The 18,187-nt window shown below is 34.7% G+C and overlaps 1 protein-coding gene across 2 annotated transcripts in view; it reads right to left on the bottom strand.

Annotated features, from left to right (window-relative positions):
• The window catches only part of LOC102229946 (mannosyl-oligosaccharide 1,2-alpha-mannosidase IA-like), a 204,663-nt gene that overhangs the window by 7,754 nt on the left and 178,722 nt on the right, over positions 1 to 18,187 (bottom strand). Inside the window, exons 5-9 of one of the 2 annotated variants that reach the window (XM_023331092.1) lie at positions 11,872 to 11,966; positions 6,902 to 7,028; positions 5,907 to 6,000; positions 4,591 to 4,706; positions 1,507 to 1,726 (exon numbers count right to left, since the gene is read on the bottom strand). In XM_023331092.1, coding sequence (XP_023186860.1) covers positions 1,507 to 1,726; positions 4,591 to 4,706; positions 5,907 to 6,000; positions 6,902 to 7,028; positions 11,872 to 11,966 — 652 coding nt within the window. The remainder of the gene's footprint in view (positions 1 to 1,506; positions 1,727 to 4,590; positions 4,707 to 5,906; positions 6,001 to 6,901; positions 7,029 to 11,871; positions 11,967 to 18,187) is intronic. The other variant, XM_023331093.1, reaches the window with a different exon arrangement.

Raw genomic sequence — 18,187 nt, 5'->3', positions numbered from 1 at the left:
GTCACTAGTTGTGAAGCTGACAGAAATTTAGAGGAGCAGCAGTAAGCCTTTATGGTATCAGAGTTTGGTATGTCAGCCACTCTGCACAAATTCAAATCTCTCTTCTCTCTCTGATGCTGTCTACTAATCCAAAAGATGCTAAGCACTACCAGAGCCCAGTAAGAGAACCTGGTGGATGAACATGAAAGAGAAAGCTGGAGAAGCCTTTTGGATCTGAACATCAAAAGTATTCAAAGTGCGTCATAGAAACTGTTATATGATGAGTTAAATTACCTCATTGCTGTAGCAAAAGTAGAAGATGAATCCATTAAACCTAACAGTGGGGGGGCAAAAGCTTAAAATTTTGCCAAAAGTAAGACAGATACTAGGTAAGAGATAAAACAATAGTCTAAAAAACAGATGGTATACGTGATATACGTTATTTTTCTTTTCATTTTCATCGTGAACTGGAATTTTTTGTTCACAAACACCAAGGCTATACTTCTGTAGCGAGACATTTAAAAAAAAAAACAACTCATTTGCTCCTTTTCAGATGTGTCCTTTTTTCTATCTCCTGAGGTGCAGCTACACAGAGAGCTTCCTCATTTCATTGAGGATAAAAATTAAAAAGCCTGAGGCCCTTTTAATTTCTAGCATTGCTTTTCTAAACTCGTTTTCTTACCAATTTCCACATTAACCTCTCCTAACAAGACAGATTTTGTAAAATAAAAGTATTAATAAAATCTAGAAATTATGGGTTCTGGTAAATTAATATTGCATATAATATGTATGATATAAAAGCTCCTTCATATGTTTTGAGGAGTTAGACCAGACAAAACTTTTATTAAGAATATTCTCTTCCACACTGTACCAGTGTAAATTGTGTTTTGGGAGATAATTTATAATTTTTAAAAATATTTTCCAAAGAAGATAAGAAAAAAAAGTAGCTAATTAACTCTTCTGACCTGACAAGCTGATGGTAAATAATGGAGCAAAGTCTGGTAAAAGGTGAAACCGTTTAAATGAAGGAACTAGAGTATAATGATACTTTAAAGTATTGCTTCTGTATGAAAAGGTTCTCCCACATCTTTCACACAGATGCATCTCAAAGAAGAAGAATATCAGAGAAAAGGGAATTAATCCTTGTAATATAACTATAGATAGATACGCATTTGTCTTTATATACTATATACTAATACTGATAGCATTAGTGTGACAGCGCTAGCATCATAGCACCACTAGCACTAGTGATAGCATGAGCATCACTAAAGACTCAGTCTTTAGCATGACTGTGTAGGCCACAACATTCTATGCATTAAAAAAATATGTTTTTTTGTTTGCTGTAAGCCATAATCATCAGAAACAGAAATAAAGGCTTGAAATGTATCACATTCTGCTTTATGATTTAACATAAATGCCAGGTTTTGAATTATTTAAAAAAACAAGTTCATAAAATTCCAATTTCCTGAACTGCACCTGTATGTGCAGATCTTTTTTCATTGCTGACACCCCGACACGTCTACTTACTTGAGCGAGTGTAGCTCTCATGGCAGGTGTGTGTGATCTCAGCAGCGAGATCAAGGTAGTGCTGCCTCTTTTCTGGTGCTCCATCATCAGCCCCGATGCCAATCATGCCCCCAGAGAAGCAGGCCAGATGACCCATCTTGTGGTCCAGGATGCCCCCCCTCCACTCTGCCATGTAGGTGAGGCCACCAGGGGACTTCTGAACCAGGTTAGCTTCAATTGCCTGCAGTACCAAACAGAAAGGAATAATATTTTATCTGTCAGAGTGTTGACTATGAAATAGAAACCTTGCTGCAGATTCTACTCAATCCTAATCAGCAACCCAACCTTCAGATCTCACATCTGCTTTTTTTTTTAATCGGCTCACGGAAGGAAGCTGATATTCACCTAATTGAGTACTTTCTATCGATTCTACAATTAAAATGTTACTTGCAGTAATAAAATATAAACGACAGTGAAATACTAATAATTGGTTTGGTAATCGCCCAAAAATTGATTAAGATGTTTAAACAAAACAGCAAAGGTGTGTGTAAAGCAATCTTGTAGAACTACAAGTAATTTACTGGTTTTACAGCTGTGCATCAGATAAACATAAAGAAACTCTGTCTAAATCCTTATTCATGTTAAGGTGTCAATAAGCCAAACTAGAGGGAGAGAACAGACATGCTGCAGGCTTTTGTTTTATATAGATTAGATCTTTGAATCCATGACCGTAGGAAGGAATTACTAAATTAATCCTCACTTGTTCACCAATGTATATATCAATAGATTTCAGAGTTCTACCAGAAATGAAGAACATTAAAGATCATATTTTATCCATCTATAGAAAATAAATTATTGCTTTGTTTAAAACATTCTGTTTTTCCCCAGCTGTTGCTCTTCAGTCTTTAAGTTTACTAAAGAATTTTTATGCAAGTCTCTTTATAATGCTCACTCCAGCAGCTCAAGTTGAGGTTAAAAACAGGTTTATCATTTTTGGGAATAATGCAATAACTTAAGGTAAAGAAGCTCCTGTAAAAAGAAAACTCACATGTTTTAGTCCTTTATTTAAGCAGAACATTTCAATATCATCTCCAGAATGTTTTGTCTTCATATAATTAATTGATACCAAGCCCAGTTTCATAATTGCAAAACTGTTGCATGTTGTACATGATAAGAATACTGTAACAAAGATGTAGTTCTGGAAATGGAAAATACATTACTATATGGAACCAAAAATTATAGATATCTTGTTTTAAGAAAGTATATTTTCCTCAGGGTTTAGACTAATAATTTCTACACTAATTAGAAGTTGTTAGTGGTAATCATTGCAGAGCATAATTGGAAAATGTTTTCTCATTCCACACTGTTTTAATTAGCAGTCCACTTTTATTTGAATGCCTAAGGTAATTAGCTCTGCTTTGCCCTCACCTTAAGATTTCTGAATAAACCTGCAGCTGATATTTAACACCACGGTGGCCAATAAATACCAAGTCACAATTAAGAAGGAGAATTCGTAATTAGTGGTTCAGACTTTAGCTTGACCCTTTGATGATAAATGAGGACGTCTTAATAGAAGCTTGAAGTTATACTGAATAGGCAAAGATTGTATTATCCTCTTCGGGAGGTTTTAAGCTCTGTCACCCAGAACATATTTATTGTCCTCTTTTTTTGTCTTTCTGTGCTAAATGTGGAGCTCAAAGGTATTTACTCTGATTATTATTTCAGCCAGTACCCTCCAGGAGCCTACTGTAAATTACTCGATACTGCGTATTGGCTAAAGATTTTACTGTGCTTTCACTGGTTATAATTAATACTAACTGGCTATCACAGATATCATTGACTGGAACCATATTAAGATGTTATATTGAGTATTTAGCCTGGAAAACTAAGAAGGACTCCCATTGTTATTTTGGTGAATATAACAACATTTTGTTTTTCTTGTTGGTGTTTTGGGCACTGATTAAAACTGCAAAGCAAAATTTGGTGTTTACTGGATTAATGTGATTTCCAAATTAGTTGACCATGGCCAGTAAATGTTTTTTTTTTTACTAAATTTTTTTTCTGATCAATGAAGCAACCATGTCTAGACACCACTACTGAAAACAACACTTTCTGATGAAGTTTTTCCTGTGAAAGAAAACTCAGTTATTATTTATTATATTAAGTATTTACAATATAAAATCAGTTTACAATATGTCAAGATATTTTGTGGCTTATTTAGGCTGTGTGAGAGTGGATAGTTCAGTAAGCAATAAGGAAGGATGAACATTTGCTGCTTCATCATTTTGATCTAATATCAAGTCAAAACATTTATGATTTGGAAAAGTTGGGATTGTTTTGGAAGTTTCAAAACACTCCCAGAAAATAGGGATGTATTTTACTTGAGCATACATAAGAAGACTACTGTTTTAGTAGTGCTTGTTGCAAACAACTCTTATCATTTTGTCTCTGTTTTTAAAAAGTAAAATCTTTATATATCTGCTGATATATTGCACTCTCTCACATATGTTGTAATATGCATCTTTTCCAGATATTAATAACTGATCATGGTGGAAACACTAGAAAAATATATTTTAATTTCTGTTTTTATCTCTTTTTATAACTCTTAAAGGGAAATTGGAATCAGGTAAAATTGGTAACAGCAGGTTAAACATTTACAAAAACTAGAGGCCAGAAATCAACCACAAAATTCAGTTTGCCTCCTCTTCAGCACAAACATGCTTTGTTTTATCACTGTTATGTAGCCGATGGTGTGTAATGTGTTTATGAGAGACAATGTCCTGAGGTAGGAGTACTTCCCATACTTTTTGTAACAGGGTGTTACATGTTGACTTTTGGAGACAACATCTTACCTTTGTTTAGCACAAACATTAGAAATACATAAACTATCAATGAGTTGAACACTTAACAGTTCATTAAAATAGTTAGTTTTACTCTAATACCACCAATACAAAGTGGTTAGGAGTTTCACTGGGGCTTTCTAATAGCAGCTATTTAGCTTTGCAAAAAGAGAGTACTCCATGAGCTTATTTATAAACTGAACTGCATATGATATAAAAACGGGCAGATCTCTGTGTGTCTATTACAAGATAGCATTTTTCAAACCTCTAGTGCACTGTAGTACATCTTCTTTGCTTCCTCGTCGGTCTTGTCTGACATCAGGTAGGATTTTATCAGATACTCATAAAAACTGTCTCCAAGGCCACCAATGGAAACATGGTCTAAAGAAAATAAATGAGGAAAACAAATTGCAGCATTACAAACAAGTCTTACATAAGAATGTTCCAATCTTAAAAAACAAACACTGGACCATATTTCTCCACACAAGTAAAGAATAATTTTCACTTTATGGTTTTCAATTCCTTTTGCTGTGTAATTTCTTTAATTGTCTAATTTAGCTAATTTTATTTGGTTTAATCATAGAAGTACTAAAAAGTAATCAGCTTGGATATGTGTAAGTCTCAGTAGTTATATTTAGCTTTCATGATTAATTCATAGTGTGCTGCATCCCATACACTCCTGCCACCTATGTTTCAAATTAGTTTTCTCCAAACAAAAACCTTAAAACATTCAATGCCTCAATTTTCCAAAAGGAAACAAAAACCAAAATCAATTAGCTGTTCTTGCTCCTCTTGCTGTTCTATGTCAACATTCAATAAAATATTAAAGGATATGATTCCATAGGAGTCTTTATCTATTCTTTCATGCTTCATTCAAACACAAATACCTCTGCAGACTCCTTCACAAGGTTATCTCTGTGCCGCTGTCTGTCCTTGACACAGACAAACGAGGGGAGCCAGAGCTTATTTTTCCTTCTCCTGATATTTATGTACTGTTCAGCTTCCCTGCGTGCTCCTCCACAACAATTAGCTGCTGTAATCATAGAGATTAGCACCTTTTCCCTCCCAGCGTCATCTCATCACCCTGATCTTCCCCATCCCCACTTCCTCTCAGGTAAATTGGAAAGATCTATTTTTACAAAGTAATTGAATTTATTATTATTCCAATAACCCAGAGCTATAGTCGTCTCATCGTCACTGCTACTCCACTTTATGAGAGTTATATTTAAAATGAAAGGAAGCAGACCGATGGGTGAATGACAAATGAGCAACGAAAAACGCTTTTGAAAAACAGATGTGTGAAATTCAGACAAAGGAGTGAGAAAAGGTAAAAAGTGTGATCAGAAATCACACCTTCTTATAATTCTGACCAACACTATGAGATACACAACAGAGGTTGCAAAACCTTCAGAAGAGCTTGCCATAAACTCTCAGGAATTAGTTTGCCTTTAAGATTTATTAAAGATATTTAGAAGGTTGTTAATTTCAAAATTAGAAACATTATTACAGAAAATTACATAAGAACATATTTATTAATGTTTACACATTAAATATCACATCTACATTGGCTACAACACTTACGCTGAACCCAGTTGCCGCTGACTGGACTGAGGAAGTTCGGATACAGGCCGTGAGGTTTTTCAATTTTGTTCAGGAGCTTCCTGATGCTCATCACCTGCAATAATAAGTCCTCAGATTTAGGCAGTGTAGCAGTTTCGGAAAGCAAACTTTTACTAATGCATCATTTCAAGGTTAAAAACTTTTGCTAATAAATTGTGAGGGAAACGCGAAACACATAGTGGTGTATTTCTAACATTTATTTCAATTTCTTCCACCAAGCTCATAGCTAATGAAGAAATCTGGCTCTCCAAAAATTATCACACAAGATCAATGACAAAAAAAAGTTCCTGAGATCCACTGCAAAGGTACGTAAAGCCACAAAAGCCCATTGCTTAAAGAAGTTTGCTGTTCATAGTGCCAGAAGCTTTGGGAGGTCAGTGAAGCAAAGCCCAAGAGTTGGGGGGAGATTCTCAAGGTGTACGCTACAGCTGTTTCTTCCTTATGTTAAGTCGCTCCTAAACCAGAGTCAATGTCAGAAGCATGCTACCTGGATTAAGGAGAGAAGAGACTAGACTATTGCTTATTGGTTAAAGTCCTTCTCTCAAATGGAAGTTTTTTTTTTTCTAAAGCATCAGTTCACATAGTTTTCAAGGCCCAAGAGTCTGCAAGAACCTGACAACTTCAAATAAGTAATTTTGTACATATATCTCTCTTTGGTGCCAATTCAATTGTTTAAAACTTCAAAAGAGTGCACTCTTTCATCAAGCAATTGTATCTCCATAGCCGCCTCCGTATGAAGCAAAGTGTAGAACAATGGACTGGTCTTTGTCAGACTAGCGCTTTTTAAATTGTACTGAAATATATTCACCTTTCAATTTAATTCCAATTTACAGAAATTTACTTGTAAATGAAAAACAACAAATGCAGTCTATAAAGATTGTAATACTGTATCAGCTTATAGTTAAGGAAATAACTTGAAATATAATAAAATGTTTGTTACATTGAGTCATATGTACCTTCTCTTTGAACACTGGGTTGTTTGACAGCTCTGTCAGATGCACAAATTCAAGGTGAAGGGTCCCGAACTCAGCCAAGATGCTGCTGCCAGCTGAAGCCCAGCCCCAGCTCCAACTCGTGCCACTGCAACAGAGAAAAGATTCAGACAAATTGATTCTAAATATTGAGATTTCTGAATACTAAGGCCACAGACAGATTCAGGTACAACATCAAGGTCAACAAACATGCCTCCTCTGAATGTATAGGATTGCACTGAATTAACGTGATTACGTCTCTGGATATTTATTGGATGCATTTGTCTTGTAAAATGCAGTCACTTCATGTTTGTTGTAAATTGGGGCTACATAAAATTATCATTTTAAAATAAATAATGGGAAAAAATAGTGCTTTACTCAGTGGATGATTTGTGATGCTCCATTCAGTACCAGGAACTAATTATTATGAAGGCCAAGCACCTGGTTTTATATTATGATGAACTGCAGGTTGGAAGCAGAACACAGTGCAGTGAATTTTTTATATTACCTGATGGTTAAAGCTACTTTTATACCCGACATATTTTTAGACATGCAAAACATTCTGAATTACTATTGCCTAAAAAAAAAACTAATTTTAAATCCCTGAAACATAACATATGCTGGTAGTGATTCATTTAAAGTTTAATGAAGTAAATTTGAAACTCATAACTGATTTAAGCTTTAAAAAAAATGGCCAAGAAATGATGAAAAGAAATGCAGTAAATGAAAAATGTTATCGGTAGCATCACTTTGAAAATCTGAATTTATGTAAATGATTCAGTCAGAAATGATTAGTGAAGGCCACAGGAACATCTTGTTAAGAATATCAGATAACATGTAATGAAATGAGCTGGATTGTTGGGGGGAGCGAGAATATATGGAAGAAAAAACCAGGGCAGAGGCGGGCGTATGACTCTGTGCTTTGATGAATGCACCCATTAAAGCTTTGTATGCTGTATCATTAGTCGTGCTGGCTCAAGTCATCTGTGATTCCTTGTTTGTGAAGAATCAATCAGAGAATCTACACAGAGGTGCAGAACAGCAGGTGCTGTGTTTTTTAGAACAAGGTGCATCACAGGCACAAATCCATCAATCTTTTTACACTCTTTAAGGAATGGAAGTCATTTTAATGGCTATCCAGAATAAATTTTTAGTTTATAGTGAAGACGACCCATGTAACATTATGCATAATGAGCTGAGAAAATAACTCATTCATTTTAAGTAACCAACTAAAACATTTTCTGAGACATTTTTAATGAATGACAAAGGCTAAACATATAAATAAAACATTAAGCAATTTGGATTTAGCATGTCTAAATCCAAAGTAAATCTAGATGCACTAATAAGCCATTCCTGGCTGAAACTGATTTTCAGTTTTCTCCGGGATCTGATCTGCCCATTATGATTTAAACATGTCAATTTTTTTCTTAGTACTATAGCAAGAAAGAGAAAAAATATGTTGTTGTGATAGAAACAATTGTTTTGTATTTGTAAAAGAAAATGAGGGAATTACAACATGATCGATCCCCTTTTATGCATCAAAACATTTGTTCCGAGCCTCTTTTTTCTTTTTTTTTGAGAGTGGGGAACTGGTTTCCAACTTGAGCTCAATGTCCAAAATTATTGCACATAAAACAATTGCAGGCATAAGCTGTTCTTTGTATTTCTAATGGTTTGAAACATAATACAGTGGCACACAGTACAATTTGTCTGTTTTTAAACATGTTTCATTTTAATTTCTGAAAGCATGACATTGAGAGAAAGGTATTACATCTGCTCATATTAATAATAACAGGTAGCCTGGTTAGTAACCAACAGTTAGTAAATATCTCTAGTTTACTACTTGCAGTCTGATGTCACAACATTCTAAGATCTTGGTTCTGTTTACCAACATAAATCCTGCATCATTAACGCTTCTCATGGCTTAGTTTAAATTCTGCGTACATAAAGTTAGCTTGCACTAGTATGAAGCATTTTCATTTTAGATCAACATGTAAAAAAAAAAAGTAATAATGATTTGCAACAACAGGCCGCACAGCAGAAGCTGGTCCTATATTTAAATTCATATTTCCTATTTTTATATTTGCTCCATAGCTCCTTTTTGCTGTGTGCCCGTATTCTTCCCTTGGAATTTTTTATTCTTGTTGGATTTCGTCTCTTTGCTGCCGCAGCAAAGTGAATCCCCTAGCTGACGGATAAAACAAGTTTATTCTATTTCATTCAAAACACATAAGAAAAACTCCCCGTATAACTGAAGTCTTTGTATACGGTTCTACAAAACAATTTGGATGCATCTGTAGAAACTTATATGCATGTGCTTTGGTTTGTTTTTGTGTGAATAACCAGCATGGTTCTTCCTGTCCATCTGTGCCATCAGCACATGTTGGTGATGTCTCTGAAATTAACTGGAGAATAAGGTAATTAAATCTGCCAGCAGCTGCCCAGTTTGGCTGCTAGTGTAATTGGTAGCAGGTGGATGACAGAGGTGCCAGGAAGTGTCTTATAAGAAGATAAGATTAGGAGATGAGAGGAGAACGACTAACAACTGTGGGATTTACAAAGGAGTCAAAAAGAGATAATTCAATCACTTATTATGGAGGATTTTAGATGAAATCTCAAAGGAAACATTATGTCACAAATTTTGCCTTGTGCTCATGCATGGTAAAATTACAGCAGAATAATCACACTTTAAGAGTACAAGCTAACAATTATAATTTGATTTCATAGCAAAAAAGTGTTAGTATCAGCCCTTGCTGCTTTATAAATTTTCTTTCTTATAAGTTTCTTCTTTATCTGATTTCAGTTTTACTGTGAAAATAGCAACATCTTCATTGTGGTAGAAAACATCCTAAACTTACACAGAAAAAGATGCAAAGTAAACAGCTTGAACTGCGTGGCCGTGGCATTAATAACACTGTGTTAATAAAGGTTGAGATTAGAAAAGCAATGATTTGGAAAAAAATAAAAATCAATAGCAGCCCTAAAAACATGCTAATATAATTCAAAGAATCAACCAAAGAACATATAAACATAATAATTGTCAACCAGCTGTCATCTGTTATTAAACTCAGTCTGCAGTGAAGTCTTTGTGCATTTTTTAAGATTGATGCGAATATAAAATACTGTCACCATTATGCAGATTAGAATTGATATGTTTTTCCTTTCTGACACTTAATGAAGCAAACCGTCTTCAAGTGCATCTCAATGAATAAGTAATAGTGTAATAAAGACTTATTACACACATTGATACATTCCAGATGTTTACTTCCATTAATCTTGATGACAATGGCTTACATATAATGAAAGTAAAAATATTACACAAGCTCAAAACAAGTTACTTTTATTGCATGACTGTATGCTATAGACAGCCACAAATAAGATAAATCACTTCCTAGAGAATCTGTCTGCTCACAATGATGAATAAAAGCATTATAAGGGAAAGTAATGTGCAATGTGAATGTGTAATGTGAAGAAAAAAGTCTAGAAGACAATATCAATATCCGATCAAGAGTTTGGTAAATTTTCCTGAGGCTCGGAGTGCAGGTGGAGTCGGTGCTTTCAAGAGCTACTGCACTAAGATATTTCCAGAACATGGTCAGTGGTTGTTGTACTCCATGTGTTAAGACACTCCTAAACCAGTGATAATTTCAAAAGCATCCTTCTTGGGCTAAAGGGATAATAATTTTGCTTAGTGGTTTAAAGGCCAACAGTTAATTTTACTTTTAATTTAGAAATTAAGATCCCAGAGTCTGGAGAAAGAGAAACGGAACCAAAGTTACTTGAGGGCAAATATGAAGCTTCCACAGTTGGTGATAATTTGAGGAAACCGGTCATATGCTGGTGTGTTAGTGCCCATAATTAATCTATTAAGTATCGTCAAAGGAAATATTACAGACAGACCCAATAATGTAGACAAGATAAAGCCCCCTATTAAAACTGTACTTCAACACCTCAGTGGAGCCAGTGAGGGATTATCGCCATGCCACGCCACATTGATGCAGTAATTCATACAAACGAGTCAAGTGAGTGAACATAATTTATTGGTCCTATGTAATATTAAAATTTTCTGGGAAGCTGAATTTTAGTTGATCATTAGCTGTAAGTGGAGCTGGGTATTAACTAATTGCATTTACTTAGTAGCTAGTATTAACTTGAGTAAAAAAAATACTTCCAGGTGAAGTTTTACTACACGATGCTTATTCTACATGAAAGATATTATCAAGTAACCATATTCTTGCTTGAGTACAATTCTAGCTACTCATTCACCTTTAATTACTTCTCTAAAGCAGACATATCTGTATTTGGTGGGACTTCTGGTTTTATACACAAAGAAAATTTTCCAATGTAATCTTCTATCTGTTGGAAATGTTCTGCCAACCAGTGGTTTGGTGAATATACATTAAATATTAGGCATCATCACTACAAGTTATTTTCACTGTTCTAACATACACATCAGCTGCTATGCTTTTTTATTATTTTTGGAATGATGTGATGTATTTTTACTGTATTTTTTATTCCATTGCTTCAAGTATCAGAATATGCACATGATTTCATATTTTGTCTGTATGGTTGCATCACATTACCTAATTAATTCAGTACTTGGTACTTAGGGAGCATTTTTACCAGATACCTTTTTAATCAACACTTTTTAGGATCACTTTTTCCTTATTTTATTTATGTATGCAATTGCTGAAGTAGTTCTGCACTTGAGTACAATTTTTGGCTTTTCTACCCTCCTAAAAGACACGATCATCAAAAATTACCAGAAATAAAAACTTTAAGCTGTGGTTCACCTATAGAACTTAAAATGTGTTTTTTCATTTGTATCAAAACTTGTCTTTCTCTATTAACTACATTTTTCATAAATAGACTCAGGTCCTGACTGATGCTAATTTTCCTAGTAGCTTGTTGAAGATGAAGGACAGTAGGAGGTGAAGACGGATGCTGAAACTCACCTTCCTAGGTTGATGACTCCTCTGGGGATCCCTGTTGGCGTATTAAAGGCAGGAAGCAGCTTTTCTCCCAGCTCCACCGCTTTATTTCTGAAAAACTAAAAGGAAAACACAAAGAAAATCACCTTGGTGAGCCGACCTGCACATTTACAAGTTGCATATGTTTTATGTTCTCATAAAAAAAAATATCAATATGGTTCTTAAAGAATGAAGATTAATGTTGACAGAGTGAGAATCAAAAGCTGTGAGAAGATCTCCCTTCAGTTTTACCTTTAAAGCTAATTATTTAAAGCCTGACGCAACAGAACACAGTGAGGAGTAACCGAATGAACGTCATTTGTAGTAGTCGTCTTCCTAATCTCTACTGATACTAAGACTAAGGTTGAAGCAATGTTTGTCAGATCATTAATACACTGGGTTGTCAGTCACCAAATCTCATTTTGCTAGTGGGAATGATGATAAGAAGAGCAATATATTGAAATCTTGACAAAGAATGAGATGTCTGAAGAGTTTCAAAGACAGCTGAGGTGAAAAGAGAAAAAAGTCACGAGACAGAAAAAACCCCCAAAGAGGAAGTGAGTGAGAAGAGCCATGTACGCTGTGTGAGAGGGGAAAACAAAGTGAAGACATGAAGAATGCAACAAAAATGTCGAGCTGTGACTCAGCAGAAAAACTGAAGAAGAATAAGAGAAAATTGAAAAAAATAAATTGCAGCCAGATGGGAGGAAACCACTGACCTTCAGTATAAGGATTGTTGTTATGGTACAAGTAGTCTTTGCTGTGTGCAGTTTGTATTCTGCGGTGATTTTGATGGGACTCTGTTAGCTTGAGTGAATATCTAATACTGCAACACTATAGGAGCTAATGGATTCCGCTGTAATATTATTCTTTGTGGCAGAAGTGTTCAGGGTTGTGAGGAGAGCATATAATGCTACATTAGAGTTACAATTGATTCTGTGTGCTACAATTTAAGCCCCATTTAGTTTTTCAAAATAAATACAATCAGCCAATCAAATTATGGTGATACACTTTGTAATCATGGATCTGCAGACATCTCCTAATGGATTGCAGCGGTGAGAAGTGGCTCTTCAGAATATTCGAAGGAGGTTCTGGTTAAACCCAGATACAACAAATAAAAATAATTCTGCCACTTTTTTTTTTAAATATATCCAAAATACTCAGAGGTGCAGCTCTTGCATATCTGTAAAGCATGCACAACTCCGAGATTTAACTGCTGTATATTAGTCGATATTTAAGATATTCTCCCTTAAATTTAAATAACGTTAGAAGTAATTGATATTTTTTGTTTTGCAAGTAACTTTAACACCCAGTCAATTATTGATTACTGCTTTAGTTGTTGGTGCTTACATCAAAATACGAGGTTAATCTTGGTGAAAACATTTATTGAATTATATGAAGCACATATTTTTAAAGTACATTGGGTGGCTGAGAGTGTGACATCACAGCCATTTTGAGGATTTACACCAAAGATATGTGGATTACAGAAACATACTCTGCTAAAAGTGATATGTTCAATTACAGAGCATAAAGAAAAGTTTACTGTACCTCTCACTTTAAAAGTCAGAAGATATAAAATCTGCCTCTGAAAAATTCCTTTAAATTTTGTTGCAACTCCAACTTTCAATAGGTTTTGCAATGACTCGAGCTAATCGAAACATCTAATAATCGTGGGTTAAAGTTTTGATGCTAAAATTCACATCTTTTAATATTGGGACAGGAGCAAGATGTTGATACAGGATCCTCTCTGCTTCAGTTTGTGCCTAGTTTCCCCACAATGCAAATGCATAAAGGCAACATCCAGAGTGAAACAGACTGAAGCAGAGAGGATCCTGTATCATGTAAATGTTTCAGACAAACATTTAAGACAGAGACCGGTTTGTGTTGCCAGAATCTGTATTTCTGGGTGTTTAAAAAACAAAGAACTGCAACTTAACACATACTAGCACCAGTTTAACATGAATGGAATTGGTGGGCAAAAACACTTAGGGAGATCTGTTTATTCTATCTTGTAGCAAACATAAGGCTTTCAATTACTGTGTTCCTTAAAACCTTTCCTTAAGATTTTGAAACACTCAACCTTGCTACTAGATAGTCATATACTGCTGCTTTCAGACACAGAAATAAACAGTCTTGAATTACATTAGAATAAATGTATTCCGATTCATGCATGGAAAGTAATGAGTAGACTGTTTTTTCAAGCTGCATGGGGTATTTTTTTTACTTTTCATAAAGTGATTAAAATAATAGTCATACAGACACCGTCACAGGTGTTTACACAGCTCTAAACACAGGGGACCATACTGAACAAGCTCTCTCAATAGACTCAAACATCTCAAGGAGCTCAAACATAATATTATAAACTTTGGCACTCCTAAAAATGGGCTTTAGTGTTTGCCAAACAGAAAAAGCCTATCAAGGATAAAAAGCTGGTGGTAAATACTTGCTATTTACCTACTTCTTTGTTGAAATATTTTGCAGCTTAGACCATGACATTTTTTATATATAAAAAACTAATTTCTAGGTAACAAAAAATAAGATTACTGAGAAATTATTTTGAACCAAACATCAAGAAATGTTTGCAGGTAAGTTACTGAAAAAATTCTTACTTGTGACCATTTTTTAAAAATAAGTTTAAAAGTTTGAGCCTTGATTTATTTAGGTGCCCCTCTACAGCCTATACAGAGAAACAGAGAGCATTTACTGTCTTGATGTGTACAACTAAGGCTTTGTTGCTGGTCCTCTGTTCCATCAAAGTGAACATTAATGACCCACCACCCAGCCTCATTCCTCTTTATTTGTCCTTTTCACCACCACTGCCGCCTGCTGCTTCACCAACACACATATTAGTAGGTTGTATGCTTATCATGAACTTCATCGCTGTAATGTAGTTTTGTTCTGGCAATCATTTACATTTAAATAAACTGCCTCTGCTACATTAAGCAACAGACAGGCATAAAGGAAAGGCTGCCAATTACCTTACACTCATTTATTCTTGTTAGCTGGTTTATAAATTAGTTGATTGATTATAACAAAGCCCCTTCAGCTGCTATCTGCTCTGTGATTTACTGTATGCAGCACACATGCTAAATGAAACGGTGTGTCCATAAATCAGTCTCTCAGACAAGCTGGTGGCCTCCTTAGCCACAGTGATCTTCCTCCAACACATGGGCTTCATTATTGAGATAGCACTCCAAATGCATTTTATGTGTTTGCACCTCCTACTTGTCCATTCAGGAAAGCTAGACTATTTATACATTCCTGGGATGGATATTTTTATTTTTAGCATTCTCCCACTGTCTGATAGAAGAATGAAGAACCTCTCTAAAGAGCAACATTGATCGAATCAGACAGCCGACGGGTCGCTTTCTTTTCTTTTAGTTTAAATTCACAGTAGGTTTGTGGATGGGGGCTTGACACAAATGGCTCTTCTATCAGATCCTAACTGCCAAAAGCACTCATCGGGTATGCATGTCATCTCTCCCACAACAAACATCATCAGAGTCCACAGAAGTGAAGCTTTACTTTTTCTGACACTTCTATTCACCAGTAAAACCTCTTCAGGCCTCAGAAAATGGACCCAGGCCGTCTTATAAACCCCAACCTGTTTGTATTTTACACAGATAGAACACAGGATTGTTTGACTTGATGGAGATAGAAGTCCTTAGATTGCTTTAAATATAAAAGCTTCTAGGTGTCAAATATGAATGGAAAAGTCTCAGCTAGAACTGGCTTTTACTGAAAATCTAAATTTATATTGAACAGAGCAAAAATGTTCTGTTCTAGAAAGCTGGCTCTGTTCTCCACTCTTTGCAATACAACTATAGATTTGATTTGATTATGAAACTAGAACATCAATTTCTTATTCACCATAGGTCTTAGTAGTGTATAAAAATAGCCAGACATTTCTAATCATGCCCCACTTACATAAATAAATACCTAATTGGCATTAAAAGTTAAAATTAAGTGAAAGCATGGTTTTTTGTTGAAAGCATACTGCCGATAGCTTATGGCAATAATTGGATTTGACCTGTTGTACTAAAAGTACAATTGTTGTCAATGTTAGGTTAATTGTCAGTTTGTCTTATAACAAACTGACAATTTGTTATAAGACCTTGATTTGTCCTTGATCTCTTTATTGTAAAATAGACATTTAACATTAAGGTGACATTTTCTACTTTAACACTAAAAGACATTCTGTATAAATTATTTGTCAAAGAATTTAATATTTCTTAAAGTGAGATGAGATTTATTACCAGTTTTTGATGTAATCCAGACGCAAGTGAATAAAGCAATGGCTCATCTATCAAAACAATAATATCAGTATAGGGACAGTTAAAAAATGCCAACTAACATACCATTTAGTTGACTTGGGAAAAAAAGTTATCTTCAAGTGACTAAAAACAAAACATTGATAATAAAACTCTGCTATATGATGAACAGAAATGGAAAATAATGATATTCTGGATATGCTAAACTCTTGGAAAGACAGCTGGGAGTCACAAATAAAAACCTATTTTTGAAACAAAAGTGAGCCAGAAATAACTTTTAAAGAAATATATATTAGATAAAAAGCTTATAGAACTGTTAGATTAGTTAGGGCAAATGTTGCTGGGAACAAATATATCACCATATTAACTTAAACTAGAAAAAATGTCTATTTAGGAAAAATAATGACATCTATTCACACATGAAGGTGTTTATGAAAATTTTAAAGTAATTGAGTGATCCCTTGAGTAGTTGTTAGAAATGTACAATTTCTAAATCCCTGATATAAAATGAAAAACTATGCAACCATTTATTATCCAGAATTAGCATCTTAGTCATAAAACTACCAATTCCTCTTTTTTAGCCTGATGTTTAGCTCATACCAGCAAGTCAATTCAGCTGTTTTTCCTCTATTTTATATTTAGGACACATTTTCAATTCTTAGTAGAGAGGTGACAAGCACAGAGAAACTGAAATGTGGCAATAAAATTGAAAAACTGCGTGACTGGCCGCTGATGGTTTTTAGAAAATGTAGGAGAGCTTTTTAGGCGACTTGATTCCATCATTCACAGTAAGACAGTTTCTTTCTAAAAAAAATGGGAGCTTTTAATGAGGGAACAAAGCTCCGTCTCTTTAATAGCTGGCATCACCTCCACTTTACCCACATTAAAGCTGTAACACATGAATCTAGCTGAAAACCTGATGAGAAAATGGCTGGTAAGCAACAATGGAAAGCCTGCCTACAGTTTGAAGACATATTTCATCACAGTTTCAGAGGACTGCATGAGGTCTCCTTGATTCTATCCTTTATTTCTGACAGCACAACTCATGCAGAGAGCATGCATAATATCTTAATAAAAGCAGGTGTTTTAAAGCTACCAGTGTCTCCTGTGCAAGATGTGCTCTGAAGTCATATCAGGTTCCAGAGGTCTGCAAGCAACAAAATGTAAAAAAAAAACAAAAAAAAACAAAAAAAAACAAACATCTGGTGTCATGAATGAATTGTGTATTCTGCCACAGAAGCAATGTTTTCTCATCAATTCCCCTTGGTCTGCATGTCAGAAGAAAGTTATTGGACCTGTTCAAACTATATTGTCTAAATTAAGCACACAAACTTGGAAATTAACAGAGGCACCTCCATAACAAAGTGACACAAACCTTATGATGACATAGACTACATGTGGAACAGCAGGGTAAAAGAGTTGTAATTTATCAAACAATTTTAATCTTTAATCTAAATTATCTTGGTCATTATTACAGTGTTTACGTTTAGGTGTAGGTTGGACCGCAATGTTTCCGCAACAGATGGCGTAATCAGTGATACATGCCAAGAAGAAATTGTAAAACTTTTTTTCATAAATTCATTTTAATTCCCAAGCAATTCTCATTTAACAAATACATCATGAGACATATAATTACTTATTCTATGTCACATAAGTGAGACAATTCTTCTTGAACATTTTTAAATCTAACAACTTCAGTATTTGGTTTTATTTTCTTAGATACTCTTGTTCAATAGATTCTTTTTTTAAGTTAGTGAATTAGTTAGCTTCTTTTCAGCAGCTCTACGCATTTTGGTGTCTAGGCTTGAAGATAACTTCCTTAAGTTAAAATGAATTGTCAGAATAGGGAGGAGAGAAGTTTTAAGTGACTTTGAGTATGACATGGTTGTAAAATGCCTATAATTCACTTCCAGAAGGGTGTTTAAGCCAAATTTAACCACAGACTAATTACTCATGTAGAACAAGTTGAAACAGTGTACAGACAAGGAAGGAGAAGCAATCTACATGTATGATGTGTTTTATTTTAGATC

Source organism: Xiphophorus maculatus, chromosome 3, assembly GCF_002775205.1.
Source record: "Xiphophorus maculatus strain JP 163 A chromosome 3, X_maculatus-5.0-male, whole genome shotgun sequence".
Classification (NCBI taxonomy): domain Eukaryota; kingdom Metazoa; phylum Chordata; class Actinopteri; order Cyprinodontiformes; family Poeciliidae; genus Xiphophorus; species Xiphophorus maculatus.
Note: the sequence above shows the minus strand (reverse complement) of the source record. Positions and strands in the feature narration are given on the sequence as shown.